Source organism: Uloborus diversus, chromosome 2, assembly GCF_026930045.1.
Source record: "Uloborus diversus isolate 005 chromosome 2, Udiv.v.3.1, whole genome shotgun sequence".
NCBI classification, from domain to species: Eukaryota; Metazoa; Arthropoda; class Arachnida; order Araneae; family Uloboridae; genus Uloborus; species Uloborus diversus.
The window spans coordinates 114,253,533-114,278,068 of NC_072732.1; the positions used below are offsets into that span (position 1 = coordinate 114,253,533).

The 24,536-nt window shown below is 32.2% G+C and overlaps 1 protein-coding gene across 1 annotated transcript in view; it reads left to right on the forward strand.

Moving 5' to 3' along the window:
- Positions 1-24,536, forward strand: part of LOC129217257 (serine/threonine-protein kinase VRK1-like) — an 88,437-nt gene that overhangs the window by 54,539 nt on the left and 9,362 nt on the right. The window contains 4 exon segments of the mRNA XM_054851530.1: positions 13,785-13,856; positions 13,858-13,915; positions 16,594-16,714; positions 24,198-24,256. Coding sequence (XP_054707505.1) covers positions 13,785-13,856; positions 13,858-13,915; positions 16,594-16,714; positions 24,198-24,256 — 310 coding nt within the window.

The following is a 24,536-nucleotide window of genomic DNA, read 5'->3' on the forward strand; positions in this document are numbered from 1 at the left end:
GATAAGCAATCAAATATTTTCAATACCTTTTATCTTTAAATAGATTAAGGAAAACTCATCCCAGAGAAGATATATTTTTAAAGAGTATATGAGGCAGTGAGAAGCAAAAGTATATAATTGCTAAAGTTAAAATTATTCGAGATAATCATTACAAATAATAGGGGAACGTCTCCTCTGCTTAGGGGCAAGAGATGGTGCTAGTAGCTCTGGTAGGGGCTGTTATATAGCATGATTCAGAAAACAGTTCAATGAAAGTCTACCTAGGATCTGCCTTTTAAACGCATTTTATAAGGAACTTTAAAAAGTCCACTATAACATCACTTTGCTTTTCACTACGTCATATGGCCTTTGCCATCCATCTTGTGTGATGAATAGCACCAGGTACTCAAAAAGTAATGTTGTTTGGAAAAGACTCCCTAAATAAGTTAAGCAAAGTGGAATGAACTTCTTATAGGCATCCCTAAGCTGCTACTCTTTTTATTTCTCAAAAACAAAGCTTGGAATTTCTCCTTGATTGCTTATTTTGTTTTTAATCTTCTATACTTGCTTTGAATTGCTTCTTATCTATATCATTCATCCTGAAATTCTTGAAAAATATCTGGTTGAGGATTAGTGGACGTACCTACTTTGCAAATCAAAACTCCTTTCAAACCAAAAAGATGTGGTACCTATAAGCTAAATACAAAAACTTTTTCTGCAACAAACTGTTCTATTTCTAAGCAATGTATATTACAAATTTAAAAAGTTTGTGTTGTGTTTCACTATTTAAAACAGGTTCAGCAAGGTGAGGGAATCCATCAAACATTTATTTTCCATCATACATTGATTTCAATAATAAAAAAAGGACAAAGAGGTCTCAACCCTACACAAATTTTACAAGGGGTATATAAATTATGATTCAAATCTATGGCAGTTCAGTCATTTGGGCAGTTCATTATTTTCTTGATGTTATAATTTGCAAATGTCATACATTATGAGGAGGGTTCTGCTTGGGTAAGGAGGCAACTTGGTAGGTTACACCAGAATACTCTCCTGTGTGACTTTCCACACAATGGCCACCCTAGCTCCACGTTCCACTCTGTAATCAGACTGCATCAGGATAATTCTATTTCAAGGGGGCCTTTCTGGTTCTTATTCAACCTTCTTATGCCTTGTATATGCTAGCCTCTTCCATATTTTTTTTTTTGGTAGGACACTTCCTTTACAAACCTTGGGATTTTTATCTCACTCCCCACATGGCTTCATGGCTTTCTTCTCCTTTCAGCCTCTATTCACCTTGTGCTTTTTTCCTCCTTCCTTCTGTTGCCAAACCACCACAGAAAAACCCCTTCCCACAAGTATCACCCCCAGTCCAACCAGTGTAGAGTTGAGTTGATAACAGTGGATGGGGAAAGATATGTTGGAATTTGATATCAGTAAATCCCACAAGTTGTATAGCAAAAATATAATTGAGGAACAATTTCCTACAGCACAAAATAATTAAAGTCTTAAAGAGGTCAAATAATACTCTAATATCTAAATTTTCAAATGATTCAGTGTTATAGCTAACTGTAACTGTCAATTCACTGTTTACCTATAATAGCTACCTTAGACATACCAACATAAAGCTAAATACAAAAACGTTTTCTGCAACAAACTGTACTCACAAAACGCAGGTTTGTACCGCAGAAAGGAGCCATAAAATGACTGTCATTTTAACGAAAGCCCTAACAAGTCCTCGTCTAAGGACACAGGCCACTATCCTGGGAATCGTAGTTTTTCTTTTCGCTGGGGTACGAAAACCCTCACAAGACTGATTTTTAAGCTAGTGTTTAGAGCTGACCACCGAGGAGGAAAGCAACTCTCCGTATTTATGTCCTTCTACAGCTAATTTCTTAAGTTTTACATACACAGGCCTCGGAACTAGTCTCTTTTCTAGCTATTTGTCTCTTTTTTATTTGAGTGTCTCTTAAGTCTCTATTTTCATGATTAAGTCTCTAAAATCTCTTTTTTCCTTTTTTTCCCCGCGAGTGCTACGAAAATCTTACTTTTGACGCTTGTTGAAACGATTTCAGTTCGCGGAATTTCGTTTAGCAAACGTACGCAGCTTGACCAATCAGATCGCTTCCAATGATCAGAAAAATGGCGGAAAAAAAGGAGCTTTGTCAATGGAGAGTAGTGCAGTTTTTTTTTTCCAAAGAGCTATTGTGTGAAGCTGAAGCTTGTGGGGGAGGGATAGTCCTTAAGCCTTTTGTGTCGCCATTTCTAGGATAAGCTGTAAAGTTCAGAAGCTATCAATACAGATTAGACTTTTTTTTATTGTGCAAATGTAGTTTTATTTTTCTTCTTTTTTTTTTTTTGCTTTTGTGAACTTAATTTCAGGGGGAAGTATCAAATTTGAAAGGGATAAACATTTGCTTTTCAATTACTTCTGAATTAAAATAGAATATTTGTTGAAAACCTGTTAAAAAAATCGAAGATTAAAATGATAAAAAAAGTGCAAACATGGAGCCACGTGCTTCGCGGAAAATTCGTTGCTGTGTATAGAATATCAATCTTTTTGCATCCTTCAAATATTTCAATTATTTTTCAGTATGGAAGCTCTTATATGCAAATGTACGACAGCTTTATTCATTTTATGATTATTATTTTTTCTTTTTGTGACCTTTATTTCAGGGAATATCGTACCGGAAAGGCATAAGCATTTGATTTAACATTTATTGAAAAGCTGTTTAAAATAAATTAATTATAAAATAAAAGTATGCGAACATGGAGCCACGTGCTTCGCGGAAAATTGATCGCTGTGCATAAGATTTCAATCTTTTTGCATCTTTCAAATATTTAAATTATTTTTCAGTTTGGAAGCTATTATATGCTAATGATTGATAGCTTTTGTTTTTGTAATAATTTATTTTATTTTTGTGAACTTAATTTCAGGGAAACATTTGATCAGAAAGGAATAAGCATTTGGTTTTTAATTTGCTGTGAGCTAAAATAGAACATTTATTGAAAAGATGTTAAAAATAAATAAAGTAATGGAAAAATAAAAACATGCAAACATGGAACCACGTGCTTCGCGGAGAATTAGTCGCTGTGTATGAGATTTCAATCTCTTTGCATCCTTCAAATATTTCGATTATTTTTCAGTTTGGAAGCTATTATATGGGAATGTAGGACAGCTTTTTTTATTTAAATAATTTATTTAATGTTTATTATTATTTTTTCTTTTTGTGAACTTAATTTCGGGGAAATATCGAATCGGAAAGGCGTAAGCATTAGATTTTTAATTTGTTGTGAGCTAAAATAGATCATTTATTGAAAAGCTGTTTAAAATAAATAAAGTAATGGAAAAATAAAAGTTTGCGAACACGGAGCCACGTGCTTTGCCGAAAATTGATCGCTGTGTATTAGATTTCAATCTTTTTGCATCCTTCAAATATTTCATGTATTTTTTACTTTCGAAGCTCTCATATAGAAGTATAGGTTAGCTTCTTGTACTGCAATAATGTATTTTAATTTTATTCTTATTGTCTTTTTTTTCTTTTTGCAAACTTAATTTCCATGTAATACTTCATTCTTTTTGCATCTTCCAAATATTTTTTAGTTTTGGAGCAATCATATGCCAGTGTAGGATAGCTTTGTTTTATTGCAATATAATGTATTTCAATTTTATTTATTTTTTTATTACTTTATTTTTTTTGTATGAACTTAAGAAAGAAATAAGCATTTGATTTTTAATTTGTTTAAAATTTAAATAAAACATTTTTTGAAAAGCATTGAAAAAACAGAACTGAAAATTATAAAATAATAATACTATGCCAACTTAATGTTATTTCTTATTTTACTATTTAACCAGGGGTGCCGACCAAGGGGGGGGGGTGATGGAACAGACTGCGTCATTGAAATTTTTAAGGAGGGTTGTTTTGAGAGTTTTTTTTTTTTCATTTTTAGGGGGGGGGGGGCTCTTGGTGTTTTTTTTTTTTTTTTTTTTTTGTGGGGTTAAGGGGCTTTGCAAAATTTAGCGGCGGTGCGCCCTTTAAGGGGGAGGCGCACCCCTGATTTAACTTGAGCTTCGCAGAGAACTGATTATTGTATTTTAGACTTCAATCCTTTTGCATCCGAATATAATACAATTATTAAGTTTTAAAACTATCACATCCTTGTATGAAATGGCTTTTTCATTGCAATAAACTTACTTTAAGGAAAGTACCATATTTGAAACAAATTAACATTTGATTTATTATTTAAAATTAATTTAAAAATAATGAAGTAATAAAAAGAAGTATGCAAACTTAGCAACATGTGTTGCACAAAATTGCTTACTGTATTTCAGATTTCAATCCTTTTGCGTAATTTATTATTATTTTTGTTAGATATTTTGAGGAACTTTTCTTTTCAGTTTTGTTTCAAAACGGAAGTAAAACTTAGCTAAAAAAAGTTTTTTCTTCTCAAAATTGAAATTATAATCCTTTTCTATCCTGCGAGTATTTAAATTAATTTTAAATGTGGAAGTTATTTTTATCATATCAGCTTAGAATGCCTTTTTATTTTAATCTATTCTTAATGAATTATTGATAAATCTTTTTTGCAGACTGAACTTGAATGAAATTAGCATTTTTGTTTGATCATCATTTGGAAAAAGAGAATAAATTAAAATTAAATAGTTATTTCAAAATTTCTAATGAGATATTTGGATGCCTCACTTGACAAATTGACTAACTCCATTAAACAAAAGTAGATAATAGTTATGAAGAAGATGGTGTTATCCATAAGAGTAAATAGGCCCTCGTGTTACATTTTCTGCCATCACATGCTCAGAAAGATACTGAACCCAAATTTAATATAAATTCACATACTAAGCATTGATAAGACTATTAAAGCAGAAATGAGGATTTTTTTAAAAAGTGGAGTTAATCAATTTGGCAATTGAGGCATCCATTAAAAAATATATATAAATAAATGAAAAGCTTACAACTTTATATGCTTTGCAGAAAATTGTTAGCTGTGTTAGAAGTTGCATCCTGCAGAGTGTAGAAATCATTTTTTTGAAGTATTTTATCAAAGCCTGCACTACAGATCTCTAATTGCTAGTCAACAATTAGCCAAATTTTAAAAGTTTTAGCCTTATTCCAAAACTTTCAATAACTAAATTTTATAAATTTTTAACGGTGAATATTTTTTTTTTTTTTTTCACTTCAGTCAGAAAACTGGAATAATTTTATAAAATATGCATTGTAAGTGCTTATTTTCACTATGCAGTTTACTCTTAAGTTTTATAAACACTTAATAACCAATGCATTAGACATTGAGTTCCTAATTTATTATTTTTTTATTACAGAATTTGTAATAATAGTTTTGAGAATTGAGGAAAAATCTTATTTCTGTTTTTTGTGGAAATTTCTAAGAATTTCATGTTAGACATTATTTTTGCCCAATTGAAGTTTTTTCGCTGTTATAGTTTTATAGCATTTGGCGTGGTGACAAATGCTTTGCGCAGGCTCTGTTTTATCATACCAAACCACTGTAGAAATCATGTTGCTATATTCCTGGCTTAGAATGAATTATTTTTAATAACTTTTCTTGTTTTGCTTATTAATGCTCACATTATTTTAGATTTGAAAGACCGAGTTATTTGGTATTTTGTTTTTAAATTAAGATAGTATTTTGAAACTCAACTTATTTGTATGATATTTATTATCGCTGTTTTTCAAATGGAGAAAAAAAGAATATTTAAGAACTGTAAAAGATAAAGCAAAAAAAAAAAAAGAAAGAAATTAATGGTTTGTTCTTGATCTCTGATACATTAAGTAAATTAATTTTAGTTGTTTAACTATTAATGAAGAATTTTTTTAAATACTACATTTAAAGTAAAATTTAAATTTTATATGTTATCAATACATTATCTTTTGCTTTTTTTTTTTTTTTTTTTTTTTTTTGCTTTTTTTTTTTGCTTTTTTCGAGAGAGAGGGAGGGGAGAACCCAAATTTATTCAAATTGTCATCATTCAAGTTATTTCTAAGGTTGTCATTGGGTTATACTTTTTTAAATTCATGTCAATCTAGTGTTAATCCTGTCATGTTAATCCTGTCCAGTGTTAATCTTAATAAATGAACCTTTGGGTTTTTATTGAGTGTTTATAAGTTGTATTTCATATGGCAGGGTTTCAGCCAAATATATACTCTTGGGCACGTTTTTTGGAAAAAACATTAACTAAACTACATATATTGAGCAATTATACATTATAGCATTTATTGTATAGAATAATGTTAAAACTTGAATTTAACAGCAAGTGTTCCTTTTTGTTTCTGAACCCATTATGCAGTTAAGATTACATTGGTACCCTTCCATTTACCCATTATGTTATAGTTTTGCTGTTTGTGTGCCATGTTTATTTCTTTTTCCCTTGTAAGTTCAAATAGCAGTCCTCAATTCAAATTTGCATCCTGAAATAAATGCTAAGCACATAGGCACACACTCACCTTGTCATCTTACTGATCTTATCAGGGAAACGTCGTTGAATGAATTGAAATATAAAATTATTAAAATGCGCCTTGAATCTGAAGTGAGCTAGTTATAAAGCAAAATGTATTCTTTTGTACAGATTCGAATATCACTCTTTTGTCATATAACACACAGTCAGTGCCTCGACTACGATTGTTGAGCAAACTTTTTTTTTTTTCAAATATAGTATGATTTTTATACAATACTTATAAAGGTTTTTTTTTTCATACTATTAAAATATTTAATGGATTAGTCAAATTTATTCTACCCGAAAAGATGGAAGGCACATGCCCCTGAGCTACTGCAAAATAGACCTGAGCTTGTCTACTTTTAGTCCCTTTTTTATAGTTTAAGGTATCTTTTCTCTACTTTTTTGGGTGCTTATTTTGTTCCTAGACCTGCATACAGTTGTTTGTTTTAGCTTTGAGTTTTAGAGACATAACTATAGTACTGTGAAATCCTGTTACAACAAACTTCAAATTACCAGAAATTTTCTTCGTTGTAACGAGGTTTTAGTAGTAATGAAATTCAAGCAACATAATGGAAATCAAATCATAGCTGAAAATTTCTTTCGTTGAAACAGGTATTTCGTTGTATCAGTATTCATTGTAACGGGATTTCACTGCATATATTTCTGATAATATTACTGTTTTTGTTCTGATAGCTTAACATTGTAAGGGGGTTACAACCATTAACTAAAAGAAGCATTCCAATTTATATTACAATGATTCGTTCTTTTTACGCGAATTTGAGGATATTATCTACGACCTGACTTGAAAAATCCCGAATAATGTTCAATAAATTTTTAGAAGAATTTAGATTAAATTAGACTTTAAGAGAATAAAATTCCCTATAAAATGAGATGAGAACGAAGTTTCTAGAATGAATAGTTTTGGTTTTGCAGATGGAAAACTACGATTTTTTGCTAAAAATTTCCATTTTTCGTAACTTTAGCCTCTTTGCTGCGCGTGGAAATATCATTGAAATGACATGAAACTTTGCAAATCACATTTTCTAGTGGATTGGCACATTTTAGGGGGTGCCGCAAAAGATTAGTTGAAAAAAGTTTTTCCCTATGTATCTTGTGACTACCCTAATATATATACAGTCGAATCCCGACTTACGCGAGGGATGCATTCCAAGACTCCTTGCGTAAGTCAAGATTTCGCGTTGTGGAAAAGGGTACATGTAAATTTTTTTAAACATACCTAATTATTTTAGACACTTGTTAAACCACCTCAAACTGTTTTAAACCATTCCTAAATTATACATTACTGTTTCTTACACAAAGAACTGAATTTTTATTTGTATTTTTAAAAAAGCTGTTTTAATCAACATAAAATACTGTTACGATGCACAAAATCAGTGATCAGCGGGAAAAAGAGACATAAAATACAGTATGTATGTACAGTACAGTATGTAGTAATAATAAAATGATGTACTATAATAATACTCTGCAGTAGATCAAGTAATTCACTCACACCTAATTGTCGTGCTGCCTTCGACGCATCTTTTAGTTCAAGTACATCGAGAATCTTTAGCTCTTCTTTAATTGCCAGAAACTTTCTCTTTTTCTTTCAGTCTTCTCAAACTTTAGATGGAACAGTGCTCTTAGGTTTCATTATATTTCATCAACTTTTGCATTTAGAATGAAAAAAATATGATAAATGCGGAGAAGTTATTTGTATACACAAACAAAGCTATGTTCAGACTAGTACTGTTTGGGAACTTTCGCTGCCATTGATGCTAAAGGGATGAAGGTTCTTTCACGCAAAAAATATTTTTAGTTGCCAATAGCAAAGCCGATACTTTCACACTGCGAATTCCTTCTGAAAATTTTCGTGTTGCTGGCGAGAAATTCGCATTAGGTCTAAAATTATTTACTGGTGAAAAAATCGCGTTGTAGCCATTTGGCATAAATCGAATCACTTTGTAGCGGGAGTCGACTGTATATATATATATATATATCAGAGCAAACACCTACTCTAAACTCGGCAATCTTCATTTAAATTTATTATTTTTTCTAATCATACTGTCCATTTTACGTCATCCTTTGAGACCTTTAATTCTTGTCGTCAAACATCAAACAAAATCATAACTAGGAACTTTTGGCTCATTTTCAACATTTTTAGGTATGAAGTTTTATTGTATCTGAAGATCTATGTAACTGCTGAATTTGTTTTAGCCTTGATGTATTTTTGATTCTTTGTATCTGTTGTTGGCATAATTAGAATTAAGTTTAAAAATCCAATATCATATTTTAGAAATTTAAACTAAGCCAACATTAAATGGCCGTGAAATGTCAAGTTGGAGACAAGCAAAAAGCATGTTTCAGAAAAAAAATGCATTTATTAAATATGACTAGTAAATATAGTAAAACATCCCCATAAAAAGAACACCCGCAAAATATCACAACTTAATGAGTTCCATATAATGAAGGATAAAATGTCACCAATCTGTCGATGAAGTCACTGGTCAGTCCTAAGTTGACAATTCCATGAGCACACAAAGTTTTCCGGATTAAACTTCAGGAACAGACTTGACAGGTAAACCAAATGGGAGATTCGAAGATTCGGCGAACTTATCCAGCAGAACTTATGGAACACACTTCCCCGGCAATATCAATTTGCCGGACACGAAACAAGTGTTTCTTCACCTGAACTCATTTCATTTCCAGGACTTGGAATTCCAAAACTTGAAAAACGAAGTGATTAATTCATCACCGGTTACACACCACTAAATCCCGCTAGCATAGCGGGGAAAAAACCCCTCACACGTGAGCCGAACTAGGCCTCATGTTCAAAACAAAACTGGGGATCGATGAGAAGAGAGCCAGTGAGTGTTGCCACTCATCTCAATATATATTCCATCAGCCAATGAGATTGCATGCCTCGATGATGTCACAATATTAACTGCAACTACAACTCATTTGTTTATTCCACTGCTGCGAATTTTCGTACTCCCTCCATGGTACGTGCGGTCTTAAACAAGTGGAATTAATTCAAATCATTCAAGTGACAACTCAACTTTTTCCGAATCGAGACATGCAATCTTGGATGGATTTAGTAAACAGTCGCCATTAATTATGGCGTGGGGGAAATGTCAATTGAAGTGTTAGCACCAACTAGTTGAATTATACTTTTACCAGACTGGGCTTAAAGTAGATAACAATTAACTTTAAAATATTTTTCTTTAAATTATCGGCTGTGGACCGAGAATCAATAAAATAAAATAATATTTTATGCCAGCATCTGTTATATTTAGTTTTTCTCTAATTTTCATGACAATGAGCTATTGACTCGAGCTTTCTAAGAATACTTTTGAAAAAAATATTACATCAGAAATTCTAGCTACAAATTCAGATTGTTCCAGGTGAGAGCAGCTGTGTGAGAATTTTGGGGGAGGGGAATACTGCGAAGAGCCTTCCTTCCCCAGGAAACTAACTTATACCAAATTTCTCGGCTGTGGGTGCTAAGGGCTCCCTGAGCATAACAAAACGGTCAATTTTAATCAGAGGTTTTTTTAAAATGAACATGATTTATCTCCCCATTTTAATTTTATTCTAAATCTAATTTATAGAAGAAAGTATTAGTACAAGTTTCAAATCTCAACATATTTGTAGGTTTTGAGGTGTGCTTAATCCATTTTGACCTATTTAAAAAAAATGTCTCTCTCTCTCTCTATGTATATTCATGGCCAGTTTCTTTCTGGAAACTCTAGCACAAAAATTATTGAAATGAAATCAAACCAAATTTCGTACCTTCATGTGAATAGTGTCCATTAGTTTTTCGCTCAAATTCCTCTAAGAGAATGAAGTTTTCTCTGTTATGTGTGACTGCTATCTCATGGAGTAACAGGCAGATTCAAACAAAAATTGGTCCATAGGTAGACCTCAGAGAATGCAGGGGCTGATTCAGTTTTGGCAGCAATAGCTCAAAGGGGAAGGGAAACTATCGAACATTTTTCTTAAACTTGTGACCCCTATATCTGAAGAAATAAAACACAAATACAGACTAAAGTTGGTCCATAGCACACCGTTCAATATTTTTAGTGCTTGTTTTGAAAAAAATTTCATTCCTACCCCGAAAAGAGAAGGGACGGACTTGAGAAAAAAGTACAAGTGTTGGAGTTGCTTTTCACTCTCTCTCTGGTTTTAATTTTTTTTCCTACCTCGTTTCTCAGTTTTCAATCAGTTTACAAATTATCAGTGAGTTTCCTTTTCCCTTTTTTCCTGCAGGATCGACATACTGCCATGCACAATCTTTTTGCATCCTTAACATATGTGTTGAAGTTTTGCCTTCATAATATTTAGCAATGAACTAAAAATTCATTTTTATAGTGTTACCCTTTAGAGATCCGATTGTGTGACATTTATGTTGTGTGTACAAAATGGCTTTTAAATTATTTTAACTACCATTTGCTTTTGGTATGAAAAATCTGGAAAAGTCTGTACAGTCGGAACCCGCTACAACGCGATCCGACTTACGCGAAATGGCTACAACGAGAGTTTTTCTTGAGTAATTTTTTTTTTTTTTTTTTTTTTTCTGACACAAAATCCACGGCTGCAGCGCGAAAGTTTTTGGAAAAGAATGGCGGAGTGTTAATATGGGCTTCGCTGACACTAAATATTGGTTTTGTGAATGGACTTTCATCCGTTTAGAATCACTGAAACAGGAAGCTCACTCACTGTACTAGTCTAAACATTGCTTTGCTTTCGATTATACAAATATCCACTCAGTATTTTTTATTCCGATTTTTGCATTCTACATATGAACGTTTATAAAATTGAATTTCATCTAAACGTTTCCTTTCAACTAAAGTTTCCGAAGATGGGAAGAAAGAGAGAACGTTTTTGAGGATTAAAGAAAAGATCAAAATTTTGAACATGCTTGAACACTTAAAAAGTGCGTCAAAAATAGCGCGAAAATGAGGTATGAGTGAATCTTCAATTCGGACAATTAAAAATCAAGAAAGGGAAATGCGTAAAAGTTATAAATTAAGTTTTAATACTGAAGCTCGCAGAGTAGTGTCGAAGCAAAATACTAACATCATGAAAATGGAAGACGCTCTTGCATTGTGGATTAAAGGGGCTAGAAAGAGGGGTGTTCCCACGGATGGAAATGTTATCAAAGAAAAGGCGAGGCTACTGTATACAGAAATTGCAGGTAAATCTACCCCTGCTTCAGCCGAAGAAGAAGAAAACATCGATGACCCTCAGGCAGGACCCTCGGGTGTTGAGACATTTCATGCTAGTGCTGGTTGGCTCAATAGATTTACTAAGAGAAGCCATTTAAAAAGTGTGGTCCTTCATGGTGAAAGCGCTTCAGCTGACTTTGCTGCAGCAGAAGATTATGTAAAAAATGTTTTCCCTAAGATTATTACGGAAATATGTTATCAACCTGAGCATGTCTTTAATATGGAAGAGACAGGATTGTTCTGGAAACGAATGTCATCTCATACGTATTTATTTTTAGACAAAGAAAAGGCCTCTGGGTTTAAGGCTAATAATGATCGTGCAACTTTGGTTATGTGCGGCAATGCTGCTGGCTTTTTGTTAAAGCCTTCTTTAATTTACAAGTCAAAAAATCCAAGGGCTTTGAAAAACAAAAACAAAGCCACCCTGCCAGTTCATTGGATGCACAACTCAAAGGCTTGGATTACAAAATCCCTCACGAATGGATGGTTTGTCGAATCATTCATTCCTCAGGTTAAAGATTATCTGAGGACAAGGGTCTGCCTTTCAAGGCCCTCCAGATAAAGGACAATGCTGGAGGGCATGCAACAAACCTTCTTGAGGAAAGGGTTGAAGTGCGTTTTTTGCCACCAAACACGACGTCATTAACCCAACCTATGGATCAGGGCGTAATTAAAGCCATTTACACTAGGGAGTGTCTCCAAAATCTTGTGCAGGCAATGGACGGAGGAAAATTTCAACCTGAAAGTGTACTAGAAGCAGTACAGAATTGCCTCTGCACTGCACAACATAGGCACATCATTTGAAACCATGAAAACACAGACAATGCATGCAAGTTGGAAGAAACTTTGTCCGGATGTCGTGCATGACTGTCGAGGCTTTGCTCCTGAAGACATTCACCATGAAGCAATTCAAAAGGCAGTGGAGTTGGCGAAGCACCTGGGTGGAGAAGGGTTCTCCGATATGAAGGAAGAGGATATCAACGAGCTCATCGACTGCCATGACCAAGCTTCGTCAGATACAGACCTTGCTGAATTTGTTAAATCTGCAAGTGAGGACGAAGATGAAGAGAATGGAAAGGAGTTGCTTTCCCTGAATTTTGAAGTCCTTAACAAAATGAGTATACACGCAACAGAAATGCTAAAAGCTGTCGGACACGCATGATCAGAATATGATGCGCTCTATTACCTTCGCTAATCTCTTTGCATCTGTAATTGCTCCTTACAACAATTTACTTGCCTTAAAGAAAGAAAAACTAAAGCAACCAAAGATAACATCCTTTCTGATAAATATGACAGATCCACCGAAAAAAACCTGTGATGATCTTAAAAAAGCTGAAGATGAACTCACCACTCTTTCTTCTTCTGATGAGTTGTCTGATGTGCATGAGCTGTCAGACGACTGATAACATTCTGATCGCGCTGCATAAACTTTCTTAATTTTTGTAAATTATAAATATATTTACTATATCTATACTGTTCAGTGCTATAATAATGCTGTGGGTGTACATACTGTAAGTACCATACTGCTTAAGTTCATCAATCATTGATGATCACCCCCATCAATCATTGATTTTGTGCTAAATTACAGATTTTATGTCAAATAATAACGCTTTTTTCAAAAATAAAGAAAAAGTCGGTTCTTTGTAAAAGATACTGCAATATATAGTTAATAAATGGTTTAAAACAATATGAGGGGTGTTTACAAACGTCTGAAACAATTGGGTATGCTTATAAAAAAATTACTAAACATACCTTGTTCCACAACGCGAAATTCCGACTTACGTGATGTGTCTTGGAACGCGTCCCTCGCGTAAGTCAGGACTCAACTGTAGTTTCAAAAAACATTTGAGTTAACAAGTGTTACATGGTTTGAAGCATAAGTTGCTGAAAAGCCTTTAAAGCAGAAAAGTGGCATTTTCATTTTCACATAGCTCCATTTTCTTGTACTGGTAAAGAAGTTCCATGTTACTCTCATATAAAAAAATAAATTGCATGAGGCTAAATCAATTGCATTTTTACAAATACAATTCACATTTCTCCAAAATAAGGTTTTACTCTTTTATTATCCACACTTTACAAGACTTGTTTCTAATTCGTTAATTTTATAGGTATATCTAGTTGATATGGGACTTGCATGTAAATATGAGCGTGATGGTAAACATAAGGAGAACTTACCTGATGCAAAAGAAAGCCCATAATGGAACACCTGAATTTACCAGCCGAGATGCCCACAAAGGATGTAAGATATATCATGTTTTAAACATACAGGAATTTTTAACTTTTTTTGTTAATTACTCAACCTGTTTAGTTTGAATTGTGACAGTATTTATACCCAAAATACTTAATAAATAAAAGCATACCTGCCCACTTTTACTCATCAGGCCTAATTTATGTCAAATCCAACTGCATCAGCTTTCAAAACACTTGTTCATTTCTGTTTCCTATGCAATTCTACTGTTTAAAAATCAATAACTTTGTGTTGACCATTACTTACAACCTTTCCTATATTTTAATTTTCTGTTGAGGACTTGCATGCTCATCTTTTTCCTATGCCCATTCAAAAATGTCTATCCAATTGTATCTGACTTAATTCAAGCAAACCCAGTTTTCAAAATGTTGTTATAGTTAAAGAGGATTTTGATAAAACTAAATGTAACTAAAACATTTAGGATAGTGATAGATTTCTGAAGTCAAAGGACTTCCTTCTGAAAAAAAAAATAAGCAGAACTCTGAAAAGCTTGAGTAATTCGAATGCAAGGATTATTTTCAGGCTTTCTTCAAGTTTTGACAATCATATCAGTTGTTTTGGCTATGAAATATGGTTAGTTAGAATAACTCTAAAAATATTTTACTTGAACTGCTTCTCGAAAAGTTAAAGCTCAATTAACAAATGCGTTGAAGGGTAGCACAACTATTAGGTATAAGTGAATTTTCCATACGTACAATTAAAAGTAAAGAAAATTAAATCCATAAAAGTTCACCGAGCAATAGTATGCAAGCAAAATGCAAAAATTATGACAATGAAAGCTGTTTTTTTATTGTAAATTAAAGAAACCAGAAAGAGGGGTATTGCCATAGATGGAAACGTTATAAAAAGAACTAGTGAAGCAACTGTATTTAAAAATATATTAGAATAACGGTTTGCTCACGGAGTATAAATCATCATTTTCACTTTTGTAAAGTTACAAATATCATTACTGGATCTACTGTAGTGCAACTACAGGGCATTTGTTTTTCTTACTACATACTGTACTGGTTTATTTTATGTCTTTCTTTCCCATTGGTCATTGATTATGCGCATCATAGCAGTATTTTATGTTGAATAAAATGTTTTTTTTTAATACAAATAAAAATTTAGTTCTTTATGTAAGAAACAGTAATGTATAGTCAAGGCCCAATACAGACTGATTTTGCTACCGTTTTTCGGTACCTTCACAAAAATCCTATTTTGAAATCAGTACTTTCACAAAAATCAAGTAATAAAATCAGTAGCTTCACAAAAACATGGAAAATTTCACAAAAATTCGCATTTTAAAATATAAAATTTATTTCTCTGTTTGAAACAAAATATACTCATAAAATAAAATTATAAGCAGTTTATATGAACAATCGCTTAAATAGAAATATTTTTGTAGTATTTTAACTAATTTTTAGTTGTTTCACACCAAAGTGTATTTATGCAATATTATCGCAATCTTGAAACATCTGTTTTGAGGAACCGTTTTTCTCATATTATATCCTATATTGTACACAGTACATAGACCATTAAGCTGAAATTACGATGGTATTTTTCGTACTTCTTAGGTTTTCAGCCCCCCCCCCCCCAAAAAAAAAACGAAACCTGTTTAAAATAATACTAGATAACATTTACACTTTTAGAACTAAAATTTCACTTGTTCCACTACTTCTTTTACAAAAATTAGGATGCGTCTAAAATTACGCAAAAACAATGCTGATAAAAAAAAAACTTTCACAAAAATAGAATGATGCAATACTTTCACAAAAATAGGTAGCGAGAAAAAAAAACCTGGATTGGCCCCTGATAGTTAAGAAATGGTTTTTAACTGTTTAAGTTGGTGTTTACAAGTGTCTAAAATGATTGGGTAAGTTTATAAAAGTTTTTACACATACGTTCTTCCACAATGCGAAATTTCGACTTACGCGAGGGGTCTTGGAACGCATCCCTCGTGTAAGTCGGGACTCAACTGTATTCTAAAATTGTATCAAGAATGACAAGTTCTGTTTATTAAAATAAAGCCTTTTGGGAGAAGGGGGTAAAGGTAGCAAAATTAATAATCCACTGTGTTAAACAATTTCAATAAGAAATTATGTCACAAAAGCTTTTAATACCTGAATAGAGCAATATTTCATCTAAAAACCAAATAATCAAAAAATCAAAACTTACTTTCTGGTTTACCAGTAACAACTGAAGAAATCCTAACATCAGTAACTCCCCTGCTGCAAGAAACAGCATAGTTTTTAGAAATGCAATCAAAAGAGCCAATGCGGAAAACTTTTAGCACCCAAACTTTTTTGCATAATCTATCCTTATTGGCAAACCATAACTTGCTGATAAGATGAACCAATGCAAAGTAATTACTTATCACTTAAACAAACTTTTGAAGTTGTTAATTTGCTGTCATGAGATTTTGTTATGCCCACCTAACATCCAACTAAACATATGATACAGTTGGTTAAGCTGCACTTAAGATTAAAATTATCTGATCTCTCAGAATTATAATACATACTTAAGGCCACTTTTATTCACGTTAGTGGCAGAATTTTTATTAAAAAGCAATTACATGTACTAGGTTTTAACCGGGAGCTAGATGAGAATTTGAATATTTTGTAGCTCCTGTGATTATAAAAGTTGCTTTTATATTGCTTACAGTGCTTATTTATTTTTATTTTTCACAGCATTTTCACGACGCAGTGATTTGGAGACATTATGTTTTAATTTACTTCAATGGCTTAGAGGAGAACTGCCGTGGGAGAAACATATTGCTGACAATAACAAACTGCAAAGAGAGAAAGAAAAGTATTTAACTTTAACAAATAATCATTTTCTGTCACTAATATGATTTAATTGTTTGATGCAAATACAAAATATAATTTGCTATGTTTAAATATAATTTTTTTCAAGCAATGGCAGTTAAAAGTAGGTACAAGATGCATTTGTTTTTGTTTACAATTTTTATGAAATTCAGTGTTAGTTATGCTTAGCAAGATTAAATGCTTCAGTTTATGGTGAAAGCCGACCCTTGGCAAGTCCCATTTCTTTGGGGACGTATCTGTATGGAAGTGGTACAAGTCATTCAAAAATGTTAATAGGGTAGACAGATTTTTCTTTCTTATCATGAATCAAAACCAGTCGGGCAAAGTTTTCTATCACCTTAACTAAGAAAGTATTCTGGTTAGCAATATAATCTTTTCAATTAAACGACTCGAAATTTTAACAAAATCTAGCTTAGTAACAACAACAGAGTTCAGCTTCAGAAGATTTTGTTTTCAATCATAAATAATAAACAGTCGGACCTCCATACATCGAAGTAGCGAATTGCCGGAAAAAAATTCAGTTTATAGAAATTTCGATATGTAGAAATGATCTTAGTTTATCATAAAAAACTCCTAAACCATTAAAATTAAAGCTAATTTTGGACAACTGTAATGCCCTTTCATGTTTTTGAGTGCTTTTACTGTAAGTTTCAGTACTTTTATTACAGTTTTTTGATTTCTCATAATAGCAGGAACTCTGCTTGCAAAAATACTAAATTTACAAGAAAGGACATTATTGCGCCTTCATACATCTTCCTTCTTCGGCAATTCAACTTGATCCGCAACACTAGGGGATTTTTGTTTTGACAATGTAATCGAGAGAAAAGTAAAAAATCAATCCACTTGAATGATTTCCACTGAAGCTAAAAAGACTAGGTGACCTTTAGTGAACGTAATTTTCTCCCCTAACTTTCATTTTTCATTAGATTTTTCATTCCAGTCTAAAGTGGGAAAAAAAATCTATGAATGTCTCGAAAAATTTTCGATACATAGAAACAACTTTTCTATATAATGGACATAGAAATTTGCTGGGATTTCGATCTATACAAAATTTTGTTATGTGGCGTTCAATATATGGAGGTGCGACTGTATACATATATGTGTGTGTGTTAAAAAAAACAACCCAAAAGCTTATAGATGGCAAAAGCAGCCAACCTAATAAGCCAAGTGAATAATTTGATAGAGAAACAATAAAAGTGCAAACAGAACAAATTAGTAACAGCAATACAAAGGTTAATAGAAAGCTAAAGTGATGGAGTCGGTACTCTTCAGCGGTAGAAATTCCATCTTATGGCTGAAAAACCAAAAAATTAAAACTTCAGACTAAAAGAATTGTATAAGTTCTGAAAATCTACTAAACAGAATAGCATTGGGCTAAACGCGCCAACTGCTACTCTGCAAACAAATAAATGAGAACTTATAATTAAAACTATAGCTGGGGTGTTTTGCCTCTGTTAAAAGCTATTAACAATAACACTTCACTGTACCATTCAGCACAAGCAATATCTATATAAATCTTAAATTCGGAGTAAAATAAAGTAAATCCGAAGCTCACATGTAACGGTCCCGTCCGGTTGTAGGAAAGTAACAAAATCAGCCATATAAAAAATATAAGAAACCAAAAATTATAATCGAAAAACTCACCAGGTGATCTGTAAAACCAGCATTCAAATGGTACATTGATAATCATGATCCACATGCGTGGTTTCTCAAGGTTGATTCATAAGCTTGAACAGTTAAACGGTTACAGAGAAGCAAAGTGTTTATTAAAGGCTATACTTGAAAAAATGTTTTTGATGATATTAATTAAAATAAATACTATTTTCAATGAGCTTATTTCTGAGCTAAAACATTTCTTGGTTATAGGCTGATTGTAAACAAAGTCTTTTGGTTCTGATAGCTTGAGAGACAATAATGTGATACTACAATTCGTGACAAATTTCCATTTTAAAAATTAACTGCCTTCAAGATTTTCCCTCGTGCCTTAGTAAAAGAATTTTTATTTTCATTATGTCACCCTTTGCCCCTTATAGTGGATGGCTTTTCAAGAACTGTATTAGGTTTCTAAACAAATGAAAAATACCAGCTACTGGCAGGTGCTATTAGAAAAAAAACATTTATAAAGTAAGCTGCCTACTGAAATTTGAGTTCTTGTCAGCGGAATTGTACACTCGAAAATAAAAGATTTTAGGTAACTACAGGGTGGCGACAGATCAGGGAAAAGTCAGGGAACTTTATTAATCAGGATAAAATCCGGGAAATATCGGAATTTCGAAAAAATAACAAAAAATCCGGGAAAATTGATTTTATGAGGAAATTTTTTTTTTTTTTCTACAAAATTAAGTATCCTAATTCCCTACACATTTTCCACCAATTATCTGTTCAAAAAAAAAGTAAAATTAATGAGGTGCAATTACACACTACCACATATTTGTAGGACTCGACCGATGCATCGGCCTGGCCGATGCATCGGCGCCGATGGTTTAACAATTTAGGCATCGGCATCGGCGGCCGATGCTAACTTGCGGGAAACATCGGCCCATCGGCCTTAAAAAACATCGAAAAGCCGATGGAATTGGCCGATGTTTTTGAAAAAAAAAAGGACCTTGGCTGTTTTACTTTTCAATACAAGGTAAAGGGAGTTATTGTTTTCATATAAAATTGTTTACTTAAATTTCAGTATGAATTTCTATTTTAGTCCCCCCTGAAAGAGGTTTTAATACTGCATTCAGGTACCAAACAAGTTAATTATTGCATTGTTTCTCGCCGCTGGATTTACCTATGTATCTCTCATAAGTCATAACTCAAAAATGGTAAGCTAAGGGAGGATAAATTTTCGCATGTGAGGTGTGCGTACGTTCCAGTTGTGCACTTCCCTTTTTGTTTTCAATCGGGTGTTCTGAAAAGGCTGTTAACTCATTTTTTGTAGCTAGTAATTACTTATTTCAATGCAAAACTAATATAGGGTCTCAGACTGACGATCACTTGTTGATATATTGCCGAATTGGAGACCATGGAAACAAATATGACATGGCGAAACCAATTTCGTTTCATTTTGTGAGATTCCCGTTGAACCGACGGTAATTTTTAATTTTTCGATATTTGTAATATGAATCACAGTAATGCAGTCTTTTCAGTATCGCTTCGTCGGAGCTACAAGTTTGGGGCCCGTCGAAATACATTTTGGGACCCTATTTCTCTATCACAGAAGTTTTAAAGTATTTATCATAATCATTTTTGTAACTCCTACGGTGCTCCTATGGTTATGGGCCCTCTCGCACAATTGCGACATTTGCTATATTTTAAATCCGCCACTGCACGTCAAAACAAACTCGGGTGCAAGTTTTGAAAGGGTTTTTCTGCTTAATGTTTATGATTATTTTGAACTCTATTTTTACAACTATTTTTTGAATTTCCGAGAACACTTGGGTGCCCCTCCTCCCACTCCCTCAATTCCTGAAATTAAACTCTAGTTGTACGTCTGAGTTGTTTAAAGTAACACCATTCATAAAATTGGATATTTTATTTCAAACTTTATCTATTGCTTAGAAAGAATTTAGAGCATTAATTTAAGAAATTGATTAAAGACGTTTTGAATGGTGACATAATTCAAAAATCAAAGGAACTTTTGAATTTGTTTTTTGTAAGTACTGAAGTAGATTCAGAAACTCTTCCGAGGCGTTGGTGGTAGCGGTTCTGTACAAAAAAAATGAGGCCGAGGTTGGGGCCAAAGTGTGAGTTACTCCAAAATCAGAGGGTGACCCCCTTACCCTACCTCGTCGTTTCAAGCATTTCTTAAATATTTCGCGATTATTTATTTCGGTCAAGAAATGTCATTTTGCGTATTTCTCACCCTCGTTTCGTAATGCGCCATCTCTTTTGCATCGTTAATAGCGATCGATTTTTTTCTGTTGTAAGTAACTATTTTTATGTATTTATATAAAATCAATGGATAAGTTATTTTCTTTTTTTATAGAAAAGGTTCAAGGATTTTCTATTATGCAATTTTTTTAATTTCAGAAAATTATTGTTAAATTTAAAAATTTAATTTGAACTTGTTTGTAAAGCTTCATAAAAGGTTAAACAATCAAATTGTTCAATATTATGTGTGCAAACATCAGATCAAGTAGTATATGTATTCAGTTATTAACTTGGTGTAAATATTCAGTTTGTTTATTGTAACTGCGTTTTAAGAACCTCGCTCTTTTCATGGCTATTTCTTTTTTCAGCAAAATTTATGTCACTGTTATAGCTTGTATGAAAAAGGCAAGCTTTTCTATTCATAAATTTTAAATAAGTATAAAAATATTCCTATTCTGATTCAATATTGTAATTTATCTGTTACCTTTTTTGTTTTATTTGATGACTAAAAAATGTCTACGTGCAATCTTTCCACTTTAATTGCGAAATTTGTTGACAATTTCAGAGTTATATTCTTAATTTTTTTTGAATGATTAAACAACATAATTTGATGTTTTTTAACTATGTTTAATGTACCTAAATCCATACATTATTACAATATTACTGAAATCTTAGTTATATGTTCAATTAAAAAAAAACAAGTCAATTGGTTATTAAACAGTCTCTTTGTTTTTCTTCCTTTTTCTTTCTTTCTTTCTTTCTTTCTTTCTTTTTTTGTTTTTTGGTTGTTGTTCTTTCTCTTTCATCATACAGCAATCAAAAAAGGAGAAACATAACTATACCCTATACAGATTGTATGTAGTACGATCCAAAAGTTCGTAAACAAGCTGCATAAAACCTTACCCGGAATAGTTCACATTACCGAAGCACATCCACTTTCAAAAGGTCACCTTGAGGGACTATATACTTCTGCCAGTGTTCATTATAACTTTTGGAAACACTCCTGGAAACATTTTTCGCTACCTTCTATGATGCATCTTTATCTTCTCCTCACGGAAGAAAGCGGCGCGCATTTTTTTTTTTGCTGGGAACAGGTAAAAATCACACGGAGCTAAGTCCAACAAAACGTTTTGTTATTTGTTTGTCATATCAGCATATTGATCAATCGAACGGTGTTATATAAAAGTTACCTTCTTCCCCACGATGAAGTTAAAGCAGCAGCGCAAGAGGCCATACAGGTGGTTGCGAAAAATGTCTTCCAGAAGTGCTTCTAAAAGCTATATGAACGTTGGCAGAAGTGCATAGTCGTTTAAGGTGACTATTTTGTAGATAGATGTGCTTCGGTAAAGGGAACTATTCAGTGTAAGGTTTTGTACAACTTGTCCTCGAACTTTTAAATCATGCTACGTACGTATGAGTTTTCAACTTACTATTTCATAACGTTTTTGAGTGACACAAATTTACGCGCATGAAGACATTACAAGAGAATTTGCGATAATTAACTGAGGAGGCGTTCAAAATGGATAGTTCGGTTATTTATATGTTCTTAGGTACATATTTATGTACAGATGTGCCGAAAAAACTTGTGAAGTATAAATTGGGTGATCGTAAAATAGAAGTTTAGGTCGAAATCTGATTTTTTTTTGTGATTACAATTCCTTATTTGTAGAAAGGAAGTAAAGTGAAATGAATCAATGATCCTTTAAATCCATGACAATCTTATCAATTTAGTTCTGTTTGATATTTTTTTTTTTTGCCATCGGCCAACGGCATCGGCCATCGGCATTCGACCACTTGGAGGAAACAATCGGCCATCTTTGAGCAATCGGCCAACAATCGGCATCGGCCCTCGGCCAAAAAATGCCATCGGTCGAGCCCTACATATTTGTGCATCTTTTTTTCCTCAACGTCAAATTATTGAATCTTACTTATTAACCACAGGATGAACTTCCTAGGATTGCTTCTGTGTCTGTTAAGTTGTTTATTTTACCTAGCTTGAAATTTCCTTTCACGCTTTCAATGCGACGTAAAATAAACCATACAGGCAAAGAGGAAGCCTTCATTAATGCCTTAGCTCCCTTGCTTTTATTCCAATGTCTCGAAGTGATTAGCGTACTGTAATCACGATTTCAAAAAGAAATCTTTGGTTTTTAAATTAATACTGATAAAAGCTTAAAAGTTATTACTTCTTCGTGTTTTTAATTTAATTGCTAAAATTGAACTTTCAATAAAAATAACTTTATTTTTTGCCGTTATACTATTTGCTGTCGCCGCAGATTATAAAGATTTTCTTTTCTTCAGACTTTATAACCAAGTTGTATTCTTCTTTTATGTATTTTTAAATTAACTAATTGCTTTTTTTTTTTCTGTCTTTTTTTCCCTTGCATTTCAAAGTTGTTTGTAACGAAAGCAACCTAAGATTTTTTTCGTTACATACTTAAATCATTTGAAATAGAGTTAACTTGTGTATTTAAGTAAATATCTTTATTTTTTTATTGTTAAAATGCTGTGTTCATTCATTAAAACATTTGTTCTTGATTAGAAAAAAGCTCCTTATGAATGGATGTCAAATGGTTTCTTCTGTTTTGCATAAATATGTCAATTAGTTATATAAAAATAGCTACATTGCTCCTATTCTTTCACTATTACTTGTTATTCTTGCAACAACTATTATACTGTTTGAAAATTTAGTTCAAAATGATTTCAATTACTTTTTAGTTCTACCATAAATATACATATGTTTTTAAGAGTGATTTTAATAGTTTCTTAAAATTCTTATGCTATGTGGTTTCCGGAAGTAAAGTATTTTTAAAAAAGTTTCTATAATCTTTCTATGTAGAAAAATTTAATGTACTGTTTTGTAGTTTTTTTTTCCCCCAAAAAAATTGACTTTATATGTTTTTTTTTTACCATTTTGTTAAAAAAAGTAGCATCTTTTTAAAATATATCTTTAGTTCATCAATTTTACACAACTTAAAACGTTTAAAATATTGCATTTTATACAAATATACAATGGATTTCAAGTAAAGCAAAGAAAGGAAACCATTATCATTGGTAATGTAAATCAGGGAAATTTGGTGAACTTAATCAGGGAAAAGTCAGGGAACTTCTTTTTCACAATTCCTGTCGCCACCCTGAACTAGGATTACTCAAGACCCCTTGTAAGTTTTCCTGAGTTAAAATAGAGAAATGAAACAAACCTAGTTAATTGCTGTTTTTGTTTTTAAAGTTTTTTAATTTTTAAAATAGCTTTCTATTACAAAAAAAACTTATAAAATATTAATATTACTTATAAAATATACAGTTTGGAACAAGCCATAGTAATAATTATAGTAATGCATTTAGTCTTTTTCATGTCAGTCTCTTTGCTAGAAGTTGAATTTTATTTTAAAATTAATTTTTTTTATTTTGAATGCAGATATTTATTTAAAATCTCATCTCATAAAGATTGCAAATTAATCAGCTAAGACTGGTATAATTAATCAATAGAAAGTTGTTGTTAAATAATTTGCTTATTTCATTGCAATAAAATCTTTTCTTTTATTGTGTGTGTGTTTTTTTTTTTTTTTTTTTTGTAATTTTATGTTTTGCTTGGCTTTTTTCAGGTGTATGGAAAATATAGACCATTTTTTAACTGTTTTATTTCCTGAAAAAAATTGCCCAGGTAATGGATTTTTATAAAGAAATCTATAAATTTAAGCATCTTACACTAGTTTATCAGGATTGGCATGATGTAAATACAGGCAAACCTCATTATCACAACATCTTTGGGACTGTCAACAAAATGTCGTCATAACCAGAATAGTTTTAAAATTCATAATTAAGCATTAGTTAACAATAAAATTAGATTTAATGAAGGAAGAAACTAATTGTGTCTTTTAAATACATAAATATATATGTTTTTAATTAGATTTAAGTAATGTAAATTCGTAGATATAACAAAA